The sequence below is a fragment of the Cajanus cajan genome, chromosome 1 (genome assembly GCF_000230855.2).
Source record: "Cajanus cajan strain Asha chromosome 1, NIPB_CcT2T_4, whole genome shotgun sequence".
In the NCBI taxonomy this organism is placed as follows: domain Eukaryota; kingdom Viridiplantae; phylum Streptophyta; class Magnoliopsida; order Fabales; family Fabaceae; genus Cajanus; species Cajanus cajan.
In genome coordinates this window covers 78929472-78945203 of record NC_138517.1, presented here as the reverse complement: position 1 = coordinate 78945203, position 15732 = coordinate 78929472, and the positions used below count along the sequence as shown (strand labels likewise).

Below are 15732 nucleotides of genomic sequence, written 5' to 3'. Positions count from 1 at the left end.
TTAAATCTTCAAGTCCGTATCCGGCCCGTGAAGTCTGCGGATAAACGGATAAGTCCGCGGGCCCAATTAAATCTAAATTGTTTAAATGAATATTGACTCAGATTTTAAATTTCTTTTCCTTTATTTAACCTATGAAAACATGAGGAAAAAAAAACATATAAAATGATATAAATATACTTCTAATAATAACATCAAACATTGTAAATAATAAATCAAAGTCTTAAATAACAAAGTTTACACATTCTAAATTTCTAATAGAAATATTTAAGTCTCAATGCCTTTAAAATTTAAAGTCCAAGCATACCAACTATTAACCAAATATTAATTAAAGCCTTACTACCTTAAAATTTTAAAAGTCTTAATACACAACCAAACAAATATAAAACATTTGTAAGTCCAAGTACATCAAAGTCTAAATACCTTAAAACATCAAAGTCTTAATTAATATCTTAAAAACAAACATAAAATATTTGTAAGTCCAATTACATCTATCAAATATAATCAAGCATCTTCAATAATAAAATTTGAGTCCACATTTAAACGGGTAATTCGCGGGCTCACGGATTAAATCCGCAAAATCCGCGGACTAAACGGGCCGGACCTAAAAAGTCCGCATGATTATACGGATTAAGAAAAATGGGTCCGTTATCCGTAAAGTCCGCGGACTTACAGACCGGTCCGCGGACTCAAGTCCATATACCTATGTTTGATTCTTGTTACTAAAGTTGTAAAGTTTTTTACTGATAAAAAAGAATAGGTTAACTTTTTTCATGTGATTTTCATTAGGAGATGAACTTTATTTTCAACCTTGAGAAGAAGGAACTCAACCAAAAAACAAAAAAAGTAATGGGTAGATTACCATGCATGCATGGTAGTCCAAGTAGTATATTAAGCTCGAATCAGCTGAACAAAATCTTAAGTTCAACTGCTACCATAGTTTTAATATATGATACTGACAATTTGATTATGAGATAGAAACTTACTACCATTTGTGTTAACAATATAAGTGTCTTGATTAATTTTTTGTAAGGTATTTAAATTTTCTAATTCATAAAAAAATAATTATATTTAATTATGTATCATACAAAGATTAATAGTAACGATAACCAGCCTCTACCACCTAATAATTCCTCTCGCATCACACAGCCACATGCATTTTATGTAGAGTTTGGTTCAATCATATACACAATTATTTAATTTTATTTGGTTTAATAGACAAAAATTGCAATTAGGAACTAGATTCTTTCCTTTGAACATAAAATGAAACAAAGTTCTTTTTGTCCATTTTTCTCAACATTTGTACCATGATGGAAGACTCACTAGCTACTTAAAGGGGGTGCTAGATTGAGCTTTCGAAATTATACTTATTTGTATGTGCTCTTAAAACATTTTTCCTTTCTTTTTCCCCCTTTTTGTTCAAGCTATGGCAACGAGGCTCAAAGTGGATCTTGAAGCATTTATCTCAGGGAAAACTTGGAGATGAATTCAAATAATGATAATAAGATAGTGGATCCTTTTATTTACATTTAAAATGAAGTGTTTCTAAACAAGTGTTTTTAAAAAATTTTCTAAATATTTTTTTAATTTACTTTTTTAAAAATAAAATTTACTTTTAAGAACTATCTTTTTCATTTATCTCTTCTTTTTCTTACTTCTAATCTCCTATCACTATATCTTTCTTAAACCACTCTTCTTCTTTAACCAACAAATCTTTATTATTTTTTTAAAACTTTAATTTTTCACTCTTACTTCAACATTTTTAAACCCTATTATTTTTCCTCATCTTAATACCGCATATATCGGATCCAAGGTTATGAATGTTTGGAAGGCCTTTTTTTTTTTTTTTTTTTTCTTCTAAAGACACAACTTATTGATTTTATGATAAATTGTCGATTACAAATAATACATATTTTTATTATTATTGTTTCTAGAATTTTTCTTTAAAGTTTCTAAAATATATTTATGGAAAATACATTTTAGAAGAATAAATTATCTTATCTTTCAAAAAGTATTTTTTGAAAGTATATTTTTACTTTTTCAAAAAATAATTTTTAGAAGTGTATTTTTTCTCTTAGAAAATACTTTTTGAAAATATATTTTTTCTTTCCTGGTTTGGAGGTGAGATATGCCAAATGATACTTATGAAAAGTTTTCTTCAGAAGAATAAATATATGCTTCCTGAAAAGTATTTTCTATAAGAATAAATTTATTTTTTTGTCTGAAAAGTATTTTCTGATACTCTTCTATAAAAAAAGGTATTTAGGAAATAAATAAAAAGAGAGGGAGTGAGAAAAGAGAGGTATATTATTAATGGATGAAGGTGTATTTAAAAAAAAAAAAAAAAAAAAGAAAAATCATAATCATGTGCTCTTAGGTTGATATAGTTGAACATTTCTTGACCCTTCCCAAGCAATTATCCATGGGCCTTGTATGCGGTAAATATCTCACAGGGCAATTATGATTTTGCTGTTCAAACCTGCACCATCAAGAAGTAGCATTGTTAATAGAATGTGCATGAAACAAAAAAAAATCATAAATAAAAGGGATATGAAGATGATATGCAAAAGATCATAAATAATATTGAAAATCTTGGTAGGTAAGTCTACCCTCTTATATAAGTTCCGCATTACATATATGTTATTCTTACTTCTTATAATGTGAGTGTACAATGTCTAACTACTACACCAACTTACAATTATATAAAGAGTGGAATGTTTATATTGAAAGAGTGAGAGGAATAAACATGGATCATACAATTATACATGTATGATTAGGATTAAAATTTATTTAACCATCACATGACCACTTAGAAGATTCGCGTGTGACTTTGTGATTCAATCATATTCATCCATCACCCTCTTATTATATAAAGACTCCTCTCCACTTGGTATGCTCTCTCTATATATAACATGGGTGAAAGAGAGTGCTCACCTATAATTCAGAATGAAATGGTGAAGAAAAACTGCTATTTCCATCTTGGCAAGATCGTTCCCAGGACACAATCTACTTCCTGCTCCAAAGGGAAGGAATTCTCCAGCCTTGTGTTCTTTCTATGAATAAGCACCATCAAAATGAAAATTAAATAAAAAAGCACCATATACAAATGCAAAATACATCAACTCAATCCAAATTAGTTAGAAATTAAAAACTTACATTCCATCTATACGGATTAAATTCCTTTGGATTAGGATATATTTCTGGATCAAGGTGAACTGACCTGAACCACGCAAGTGCTTTCCAACCTTTTGGAATGGTATATCCTATATCACCCCATATGCAGTTAGTACTTTGTAACATAAATAAAAAATTATAATTCAAGCCACATCATGATATTCTTGTAATACCATACGTGTGAACAAAAATCATATATAGTTACCAAGCAAGAATATTCTGATATTGGAGATGCATTAAAGTCCGAAAACATGGACTAACCATTGATATTGACATCAGTTTTTGCCTCCCGAAAGACGACTAGGGAGAATGTAATCACACGCATTGTTTCATCAATAACCTAAAGAATGTGAAAAATGATGGAAACAAATATAAGCATAGTTGATCCAATATCAGTTGATATTAACTAGAGATAAACATATACATACAAACCTTGTACAGAAAATCCATCTCCCGAATTTCCTTTAGTGTCAACCCTTTCTGTGTTGGAGGCCTTTTCTTTACTATTTCTTCTTGTTCTGCCTATTCAAGGAGTTAACAACATTAGGAAGTAAATGTTAAATATTGAACTTACACTATGATATAGGTAGGACATGGCACATTTTCCAAGATGAAGTGATTAATGTGCATGTTTAATTGTTTAGTATTTCTTAGTAATCGTAAATTTGATAAATGCTAGCGATATTTTCTCTAATACTCTCCTTTTTATTAGTTAAAATTTATTGGAAATCTCAAATTTTGTAGATTCTGTTTCCCATTTAATGAGTTTCTCTGACTTAGTAATAAGACTTTCTAAAATTTGTGATTTTCAACAAATAGAAAAAGTGTTAGCAAGGTGTTAGAGCAAGTGTTGTTAACATTTCTCTTGTAAATTTAAATGGACTATGATAATGAAATAACATGATACCTTAGCCTTCTGGAAATATTCCGGGTGCTTTTGCAGGAAATAGGTTGCCCACATGGTAATATGTCCTGAAGACTCATGGCCCGCATTCAAGTACATTAACATGATATCAATGATGTCCTCATCTTTCAACTTTCTTCCATCATCATCTTCAACATCTATCAGAGAATCCATCATATCTTTGGCTTTTCCAGACAAATATCCTTTCCTTATGTTTCTTCTCTCATCCACAATGGATTGGAATATGGCCACAAGATTTTTCCTTGCCTAAAATAAAAGCATGCATCAAGTGACACGAAGTTGTACTTGAATAACTACAAGACTTGCATATACTATATTTTGTTACTTCATGTTATAATCATTGATCAGAATCTGACTAAAAAGGACTTATGATTCATTTGAAGAACATACAGAATAATTTGACAATGTCATTAATGATATAATTATCGTAGAATAGGTTTCATTGAAGACCAAATGAACGAAAGAAAATTTTTGTTGTACTTCTTCCTAAGATTGAGGTGAAGTTCCATTTTCTTAAGATATGCAAGTAAATTGCCCTAACATACCAAAAGAATTAAGATTTTTCTCAGTTTCAAATTAGCTCTGTCAACACTTCAATTCCATGGCAAATAATTGTCGTATAACACCTAAGACCTCATAGCTGAAATTGTAGATCAATACTTTCTTTTAGTCTAGTAGGTAAAAACTGATTGCATTTATCTAAAATAGTATCAAATTTGCATAAATTATAAAGAGGAGCACTACCAACATATTCACCATACACCCTTTATTATTAGTATAATTTATAAAAAAAAAATTACAAAATCATGAATGAAACCCATTATGTAAGAAATGAGACCCACAAAAATGTATGATGTCCAATAAGATTTTGATAATAGTAGACAATATGTTTAGAAGACTATACTTAAGAATATGGTGTTAGTATTTACAATTACAAATCAAGTGATCACACAATCAAACAACTGAAGGATAAGAATATCAATAAGTTTTTAGTTTAATGTTGCAATATAAAAGCACTACTTTGCATTTCATTCAAATTAAAAGAAAATAAATGCTAATAAAACTTTCCATTTTTTCCATACAAGGCGAAGCTTAGATAATATGTTGTTGACTTAGGAAAAAGGTATTTGAATGTCATTATTTGATTTGTAAACTCAATGATAAGTATACAAGTTACTTAATCCAAGTTCTGTCATTTCACAAACTTAATGCTCAAGTTACCTTGAATGCTTTGTAGTATGCAAATCCGGGAACATTAATTCGCATGGCTCTAATACCATAATTAAGTGTTGTGTACTCCCTCTCCAAAGCCTCCATAACAGGTTCACTTTCTGAGCTAAGGAAAATGTGCATAATGATTTTGAAAGTAAGCTTCCTGATCTCAGTTAAAAACTCAATTTGTCCCATGTTTGCCCATTTCTCCAATGAACTTTTCACGTTTTTTTCAATATATGTCAAGTATAGGGACAATGCTTCCATGCCATTGATTGAAGAAGATGTCAAACGCCTAAGGCGCTTATGTTCTTCATAAGACATTGAAATAAATGACTTCTTTCCAATAAGCTCTATGGCAGAACGAGGCCAACCAGTTGTGAATTTATCATCATCTGTCAACACCCTTCTGCATGTTTCAGGTGTTGTAACAATTACACTAGGGTTTCCAAACATCAAGGCCTTGTACATTCCAGTTCGTCCATACCTTCATGATTTGTTCATTGAATAAAAAACGTTAATATAATCAACAATGATCACAAATAATATATTTAGTTACACTTTTTCACTGTTATCTAATCATAAATTAACACATATATTAAATTAGATGATTTTTATAATAACTAATTTAAAACTCATAAAAAATAACTATTAAACTCTATATATATAATTATAGTTTTATGAATCTAAACTAATATACTTGACATTACCAAAAGCAAAATAGAAATTATAAATAATAATTGTCAATATAAATCATGGTCGTCTTATTTCCTCCTAAAGAGGACAACTTTCTTGATTGATTTTCATGAAAAGAATATGCTTGTCTCACACCTACTGAAAAAAAAAATGTATATCATAAAAAAGCGACTACTTTAAAATTAATCCTTATGTAGTTGGTGTGGTGTCTATTGTCTAAGACTGAATAGTACACAGATACTTTTGGAAGTATCCAAGTGAATATCACAGATAATTTTCATGTTTGATTTTTTTAATGAAAATGTGGTTAATAGAAAAGACATCCGGGGAAGGTTTTTAGTTAAAGTTTCTAATGAAAATTAATTATAGAAAAAGTTAATGGATATTTCACAATAATGTATATAATTAATTAATTAATTAATATGCTTCCATTATTAGTTAGTTAAGCAAATGCATGTAAATGTATTGCATATATAAATAATCAGATATGTCATGATCATTACTGAAACTTCACATCTTCGTTAAATTATTTACTAAACCGACAATAATAGATACAAAACAACATAATATAAAATTTTATAATGACACAGAGAACTACAACCTATCCATGATACGAAGTTAATTAATCGTTAAACTTGCTAAATGACATCAAATGTCTCCATCATCTTTTCCCCCTCGTATCCAACGTCTTCATTTGCTTTTTTTTTTTTTTTTTTAACCAAGAGTAACCAATGAAACTTCTTTGAAGCAATTTTCGTTCTTAACAAAAAAAAAAATCACAATTAACCTGGAGATCAAGAAGTATATGTAACAAATAAATAAACAGGAGCAAATGTTTGGATTTTTGAAAATTAGAATCAATCTTGAAATTCTTGGAATTATAGTATTGCCAAATCTTGGTGAAAAATAAGTTAGTGTGAGAAGTGAGAAGTATTATTCTCTCCTTGGAATTTCCGATGATAACTCTTCCACTTTATTCCTAGGAGATAAGCCAATACTAGGCGACAATTCTTTGCCATATAATATAAGCAGTATTATCAATTTAGTTATTCGATTATATCATAAAATTATATTTAAAAAATTCAAAAACTATGTTATAGACCATGTCTTTATCACGGATGGCTCATGCTGACATGGACTGCACATCCTGACGTACATGTCAGGACATCAAACTTATAATTGCACGCATTGTATGATTATTTTTTAACGTCAAGTTCGCTTTTATGTGATGAAATGTCTAAACAAATTTTTTTAAAAAGGTTTACGTTTTTACTTTTCAGATAGTAAAACTTTAAATATGTTCGATTTAACGAGGACAAGTCATCAGAGCTAGTTTGTTTTTTTCTTTTGTAGACTATCATGTGAATAGTAGTATTTTTGATTCCTTTACATTACTTTTTTTAAAAAATCAAATAAATAAAACTTAACTAATAACAGGTGTTTAATTTTTTTACTTTTTAAAATTTTAAAATATGTAAAAAAAAAAGTGCTTAAAATTTGCTGTTAATTACATTAAGTCACACACACAAAAAAAAAACATTATTATTATTATTATTAAAAATATTTTCTTTGACATTAAAATAAAAGTGTGAATATATTTTTATATTTTAAATAAAAAAAATTTCATTTAAAATAAAAAGCAATACAAAAGAGATGCTAATTTCTATCTATTAAATTAAACGAAGAAAGCGAAACAAGTATTTTTCTTTTCATTTTACATATTCTAGCCCAAGCTTTTCAAAATTGCAAGCCTTTCTCTATAAAAAAAAATGTCAAAGTTCATAATTAACTAAAGGGTAGATAGCAGAAACGACGAAAGTTGGAGTATCATGATTCATGACACCGTCCACACACAAATTGTGGCTTCTGCGCCACTGCCACATAGTAGATCAAGAAAACTTTAGATAGTGTTGTGCTGTGTGTGAGTGAGGGCAGGTTAAGTACAGGGAAAATGACAAACAAGTGCAGCCCTTCTCCGAATCAATTGTTTGTTTCAGTTTGGAAATTTTGGAAAGGGTCATACTACAATTCTTAAATCCAGAAAGGTAGCATTATGGTAATTTCACAAGGCCAAACAGCTTTTTCTGCCATAAAGTAGAAAAGTACATTATCTTGAGTTTGTTGGACCACTAACAGTAGCAGCTTTGGTTACAAGTGTGTGTCAGTGGCCTCAGTTGAGGATCATGGGATCCATTAAACTCACTAGTCACTACACACAAGCATGTAAGAGCTGGAAAACAACTACCTTAATGGGCCATGAAAAAGCTATGTACATGGTTTATGATTACTATGACAAAGTTCATAACACATTTATTATTGAGGGGTAATTTTAATTCTTATAAGAATAATTCTAATAAGAATGATCACACTGTACTTAAGTTTTTTTATTTCAATAATATGTATTGATGTTTAATATTATGTATATTAATAAAGTAAAACTTTAATTCTGATTGAAAAAATAATACTAACAATCACTATAATATTAACTTACCTAGAGACAAAGGAAGAGATGAAGGAGTCAGGGTCCTTGGACTTGAAAGCTCTGAGGAAGGACCACATGTTGCCAATGAAGGGCCAACCCATGTCACCTGGGGGCAGAGAGTACTGCTTCACACCCAAATTGGATTCATAGAGCCACCAATTAACATTCTTGAGGATAGATCTTAGAGCCAAAAGAGTAGCAGCAATGGCCACAATAAGGACCACCACCACCCACATGGAACCAATCTCCAACATCATAACTAACTCACTCACTCAACTTGAAGCCACCCCAGTGACCACTGACTCAACACACACACAACTCACTCACTCTCTTTCTGTGTATTTATAAAGAAATTTGGGGTTTGGGGTGTGGAGAGAGAGAGGGGATAGGAAAAGAAAAAAATAAAGGGAATTTTGTGACAGCAGTGAGGGGCTAAAATGAATTTGTGTAAAGGTGTAGAACATAGACATAGAGGTGGCCGGCTTTTTTTTTCTCTATGTTTTGTTTTGTTCTGTACCTAATTTAATTACAAATCAGTGCATACTGTGTATGTGGAAGCATTCCACTACCTCTGTTTTTAACAGTCATTCATAAATATTTCTTATTTATTTTTTATAAACTATCATTTTTTGTGAACGTTGATGTCATGAAACATGCTAGTATGTCTAAAATATATGAAATTATTGTAGTGTTCAAAAAATAAACAACAACTGATTAGCCATTTTTCTGGGGGAGAAAACATACAGAGAACTAAAAAAAATAGCAATTTTTATTCTTTTGTTGTGGATGTTGTTTGTGTCTCTTTGTAGTACTCTACCAACTGATGATGTTGAACTAGTGGTAATTTATTGATACTCCAAATAGTGCAACTTATTTTACTTTTTTTTTAATAGATGCAGATTTCAGATTAAGTAGAGATATGATTAAATTTTATTATTTTATAAATTGATTTTATAATATCAATTTTATTATTATTTTTTCTGGGTAAGATGCATTTGCATATTCGCATCTCAGTAGGGTGGGAGTCTTCTGTGGCATTTTTGTACTCATTCACAATTCTTAATTGAATAAGCATCCATAAACCTATCAAGTTAACTTGCATGATTTGAAAGTTAAAAAGTTTAGCAATTAGAGGGAGAAAGGAAATATTTTCTGGTTCTTCTAAGCAATATCATACGTTAACTTTTACGATCATTAGGCAACAGGAGCAAGAGTGGACATCATAAAACTCCTCAACATATTTTTATGCTACTTTTGGGAAACATTGGAAAAATCTCACGATGACAGTGGAGTTGCGCCAGATAGTCCAATGAACTTTTCCATATGTTGTACATCAATTCGTATTTTATGTGAGCTTCTTTGTTGGAATTAGAAAATCTGAATCAAACCAAATTGCTTTGAAAAGGCTTCTAGCTTGTATAAGTAAGTAATCACTGTTTCCCCGTTCCGTATATGATGGTTCTCAAGAATTTGCACTATAGGCGAGCTTTTCTGTTTAAATCTTAAAACATGAGGATGTAAAATTACATATTTTGATTAAGGCCTCAATAGAAAGAATGTTTTCCCAATTTCCTATTAATTAATAGTATTATTTTGCTCTAAGTGCGCACTGGTTAATGCAATTACACGAGGATATCTTCTAAGTTCCATGTTTCCAAAAAGTATAGATCATGGAAAGATTTTGTCAAGATCATATATGATCTTCACATTTTAATTAATTGGGTCTAGATGCCAACAAATTATGACTGAGACCATACTAAAATCCGGGCTGGGTTATTGGCCCAAAACAATTTGAAGGTAAAAATGTGTGAGAATGTCAGTGGTGATAATTATGTAATAAAGTAGATTTTTGCCATTGTAAATTGTCTGACCTATCTAGTTTAGTTTAGTCAACTAGTTTGTTAGATCAAATAGTGGATCATGACAAGTTCACCTATCAATTTGTTGATTAAATATTTTATTTATTTATTTTGTAATTTATAATGTCCCACTTTTTGTATTGTAGGATAATTTTATTATTAAAAGACTAATAGTATTTGTATTATAGTTCTTGAAAACTATTATAATTTTGTATATTGAAAGATTATCAATAGTGATCTTAATTAAAAAAGAAAGATTTTTAGTAATTTATGATTTATTATTTTTGTATTGTAATTTTAATAAATTTGATATAATAATAATAATAGCGATAGTAAAAAAAATATTTATTTTTATTTAAATAGGTCAAATTGTTAAACCTAAAAAAGGTTTTAAATGACCTAGATTCTTACTTTATGTAACTAAATACACTTTACTTGACTTATATTCTAAAAGAGTCTCACCTAGCTTAGGTCTAATATAAGTTAGGTGATAAGTGTCATGTTTGCTTTAATTTTGTGGTATAAATGGAAGTATTTGTTTTGATTTTCTTTGACTTGGACCCTTGATTTAATCCATATTTATCTTAATTTGCTAAGAGTTGACTTTAGTTTATAACTTCAGTGTTTAAAAAATTTACAAGCTTTTTTTATGTTATTTTGTAGATGAGAATGAAAAGGATACCGGACTAAAACTTGTTTGTAAGCATGAGAAGATAGTTTGGTAAAATTAAACTCCAACATATCTTATTATTGTGTTAAAATCAATTTTTGCATTTCAAGTATTTATAAAAATACCAAAAAGATTTTTTTTATCACATTTATCTCTATTTAATTACTTTATTTATTTTCACAATCAATCGAAAGTCCATTAAGATTATCATTAAATTATTTGTACAAATTGATACACTTGTTAAGAAAATAACATTAGACCATAAGCTCTTATGAAGCTGTCTAACCAATTTTCATCCTTTGTTAACATATATATCAAACTAGCTAATAATATAAAAAGAAAAAGTGAGTACATCGATTCACTTTTCTGGCTTGTTGGGCAACCCTTCCCATGGAGATTTCTTGACATCTAAAAGCTAATTGAGTAGCTGTAATTGGTAGAATTGTTTGTGGATACCTTCAACATATCATTAGTCCTACACGATAATATTGGGAGTGTCGTTTCATTCTATATTTTTTCTTCATATAGAGTACATCAATACACTTCTTAAAAATTAAAATATTATATATATATATATATGTTATCTATATTAATATACTAAATTATTTAATACGTATGAGTTATCTTATATAGTTATTAGTATAAACTCAAAATAGTTGTTTATAATTATATCAATTATAATCTCATGGAAGGCTACAATTCGCAATATTATTACAATTAGGAGGACAAAATTCATGACAAAATAAAATTTCAAAGACACAAAATGCAATTATGCATAATATTCTGCTCTTATTTTAATAGACAATCTATGGAGGGACATAATTTGTATCATTGTCAAAATTTGGGAGCAAATCCATGAAAAAAAATTTGGAGAGCAAAATCTGCAACAATATAAAAGATTGGAGACCCAAAAAACTTTAAGTATTTTTCTATTTTATTTTTTTGGAAAGCAAAATCGAATATTAATATTTAATATAAGTTGAGTTCCACCAGTACTCGTGGAAATAACAATTCAATTGTGCCCCTTATACAGTAAGCTAGTCTGATATAGGACTCCCAACTACTGCACATACCTGTTCCCCTGAAATTATTGTTTCCAGCACCATTCAATCTACATATCTCATCCCATTCTATCAGAAGTATCAAGTCAAATCGCATACAAATTTATATGGTAACATACATTTTATACAGCCCCAAATTCTTTTCGCATTATTCTATTATTTACTTTGACTCGAGGAATTCTTTTGGCGTTTATAAATTATAAGATTTCTATAATTAAATTATTTATAACATATTATAATTGAATGTATGGATAACTGATAGAGTCATTCTTATTACCAAGTGATTTTGATGAGTACCTGAACATACTTGTCTCCTAAACAAAATATTGTAAAATTAACACTTATTGTTCTAATTTGTTTGGAGCTACCAATCGAGATAGCATGCTCATCCTCCATGGAAGTGTGTCCACCCTTAGCATTGATTGCTGTTCATGGAAGGGATTCCAGCTTGTAACTTCATATCATTAAAAATAAAATAAAACAATTAGCACTATCCAACATAATTAGTAGATAATTAAGTTTTTTAAACATGTTAACAAAGATTCAATTTTCTATCAGTCAGAGATATCCTTAATGCACACAAAATTAAGAAGAAAAAAAGTGCAAAAAAGTATGGTGCACGCAATGCAACTATAAACCCTGGTCAAAATTAAATTTTAGGAGTGAACAAGGAAAGGTGGGTGCTAAGTGCTAACACTTGGTCTCAGCAACTTGAGCCAATCTTTTTCATCAGAGAGGCATTAGAGATAGGTAGTGTCAATATCTCAACACTGGTGCATTGATGCTTTAAACATCATTAGAAGGGACCCGGGAGAGTCACATTATCTTGTTGTGTTCCCTAAAGTGAAAACAATGAAACAAGTTCCCAATACTTCAAATCCAATTGCATAATCTCATTCATTAATTGCCAGGCATCAAACAGGACGACCACATACAGATTACGATCTAATGGATCATATATGTATATATATCAAGGTGCTGTGCATGCCTTTTGCACAAGGCTCATGGCTACAAGGGAAATGAACCCAGGACTTTCAGGTTTTTAATTTTGCAACTTATACCACGCCATAACTAATAAACTAGTGCAACTATTTATTTGAAAATGCTACATAAATAATATATATACTAGTTTTTAGATCATATGCTATGTAATCAGCTTCATGAGGTTTAATTAGAGAGTCACTCTTTAGACCTGTACCGGGGTAAATAAGAAGACCATGTGTCGCGACACATGGCAAGCCTAGGGGTGGAAAAACGGGCTGTGACTTGCGGGCCGGCCGGTTGGCCGCCAAAAATTGGTAGGCTGGGCCCATCATTTCAACCCGCCAAGCTTGCCAACCTGCCGGGCCAAATAGCGGGTTGACTCATCACAATCCGCCAACCCACATTTTTATTTTTATTTTTTTATTATAATTTTTTATGTTGAATTTATTTTGATGTAGAAGATGAGGATGAAGATGATCAAAACAAAAAAGTAGAGATAACTTCTTCCAAGAGAGCTTCTAATATTCTTGAAATAGGAAGTCAAAGTTGATTAATTGTGTTTGAACTTGTTTTGTGGACTATCAAAAAATTTAGTTTATTAATAATTTGTAAATTTATAATTTGGTTTTGATTTTGGTATAAGTGGACTAATTTTTATTTGATTTTGTTCTAAGTTTGTAATTTGATTTTGTTGAACATATATTATGTACAATATGTAAGCATTTTTAATTTCATATGGTTATATTTATTTATTTGTAGCAAAAAAAAATTATTTGAACATAAAATATAATTTTTTTTTCTATTTTTTTGCAATTTTTTTCTGTGGTATACAGGCTAGCCCACCGACCCGCTAGCCCATCCTTAAGCGGGGCGGGCTAGCTTTTTCAACCCGTTTTTCATTGGCAGATTGGGCCAAAACTAGCCGGGTTGGCCCGTTTTGCCACCCCTAAGCATGCCACATGCCATCGGCTAACTCACCTCACTTCAGCATGAGGCATTCAACCACATCGTCTCGACCATATCGGCGTCCGGTAGGGATGGCAAATATACCCGTACCCGCGGGTAATACCCGAACCCGTCCCGACTTTGACGGGGAATACCCGGTTTGACCGGGTACGGGTACGGGTACGGGTAAAACCCGATATATTAAATCGGGTACGGGTACGGGTACGGGTACGGGTAAAACCCGTTCTCATTTTTAATTAAATACTCACTTTTAATTTAATTATATTAAAGTATTTTAGTATTTTTTATGTGTAATTATTTATTATAATATGAAATAGAGAAATAATCTAATTATAATTATAATATAATTAAAAAAATAATTTAAAAATATTATATTTTAAAAAAATAATAATAAAATAAAAAATTTGACGGGTACGGGTACGGGTACGGTATACCCGATACCCGACGGGGACGGGGATGGGGATGAAAATCACATACCCGACGGGTACAGGTACGGGGACGGGTATGGATTTGGCTCGTGGGGACGGGGACGGGTATCATGAAACCCGTACCCGCCCCGCCCCGTTGCCATCCCTAGCGTCCGGTATGGCCGAGATGGCGTTAGGCATTCGATCGCGCTATCTTGGCCATACCAGACACCGATATAGTCAAGGTTGCATGATCAAGGGGTTGACATTAAAACCGTTGCGGTCTCGGTCCTCAACCATATCGACAGCCGATATGGTCGAGATAGCGTAAATTGACGATTTTCCAATCGTCAAAGTTGTGTTGGCTTCGTTGGCAATCGAGGCCCGAAGCACAGCCTCAGCCGAGATGCCCATGTATGTTATAAGGGAGCTTTATTGAGAGACACGAGCCTCTCGGCTCGGCCAATGGACAAAAGGGCCGAGACCACGATATGGGTAGCATGATAATTAATAGGACAACACGAGATTAAGAGTTAATCAACCATCGATCACCATATTACCTAATTTGGTAGGTCATGGAACGAGGCCCAGCACACATAGGGTCCATTATGGTTAGTATAAATACTCACAAAAATGAGGTATGGTCATTGTTCATTTATTACTACTATTAATATTCGTGTTTGTCCTGACTTGAGTGTTAAAGCGCCTTTTGCAAGTACCCCCCTCGCATTGTGACTTGGAGCTCTCGTTCGACTTTCAGAATACCAGAAGATTACTAGTGTGCCCTTAGGCAGGTACAATATCAATAAGTAACTTATGGATACAATATTTTCATCAAACCAATGATTGGTCTGTTTATGATAACATTTAAGATTCGTTAAGTCTCTCTTTCTTCTTTATAGTGTGTGAGAAGTAGTCTTAATGTTCGATTATTAAGAAGTTAAATGTGATTTATTTGACAAAGTTCTTCATTTTAGGGTACTTTATTTTGTGAGAAATAATATAAAAAAATAGATTAAAATATATTTTTATTCCTTAATATTTTTTTTTACTAACTTTAATCTCTAAACTTTTGCCAATTTACACTATCTTTGAAAATTCATTATTTTTATTTCTATATGTAGGAAAATTGCTTGAGGACAATTAATGCTTAAGTGTGGGGAGGTTTGATCAATCATATTTTATTATGTTTTCATATTGGATATGGAGTTGAATTGGTTTAATGTATTATTTAAATAATTTGACCTAGTATTTGATTGTACAAGTGCAAGATCCTATAATGTCAAACTTATATGAAAA

General features: G+C 30.9%; 1 protein-coding gene across 1 annotated transcript; it reads right to left on the bottom strand.

Annotated features, from left to right (window-relative positions):
• Positions 1-2286: 2286 nt before the first annotated feature.
• Positions 2287-8985, bottom strand: LOC109811458 (ent-kaurenoic acid oxidase 2). Its single transcript, XM_020375217.3, has 8 exons — positions 8496-8985; positions 5318-5795; positions 4079-4342; positions 3604-3693; positions 3433-3511; positions 3154-3260; positions 2932-3050; positions 2287-2476 (listed from the first exon to the last, which is right to left on the bottom strand). The coding sequence occupies exons 1-8, from the start codon at positions 8741-8743 to the stop codon at positions 2371-2373; spliced, it is 1491 nt and encodes a 496-aa protein (XP_020230806.1). The 5' UTR covers positions 8744-8985; the 3' UTR covers positions 2287-2370.
• Positions 8986-15732: the final 6747 nt, after the last annotated feature.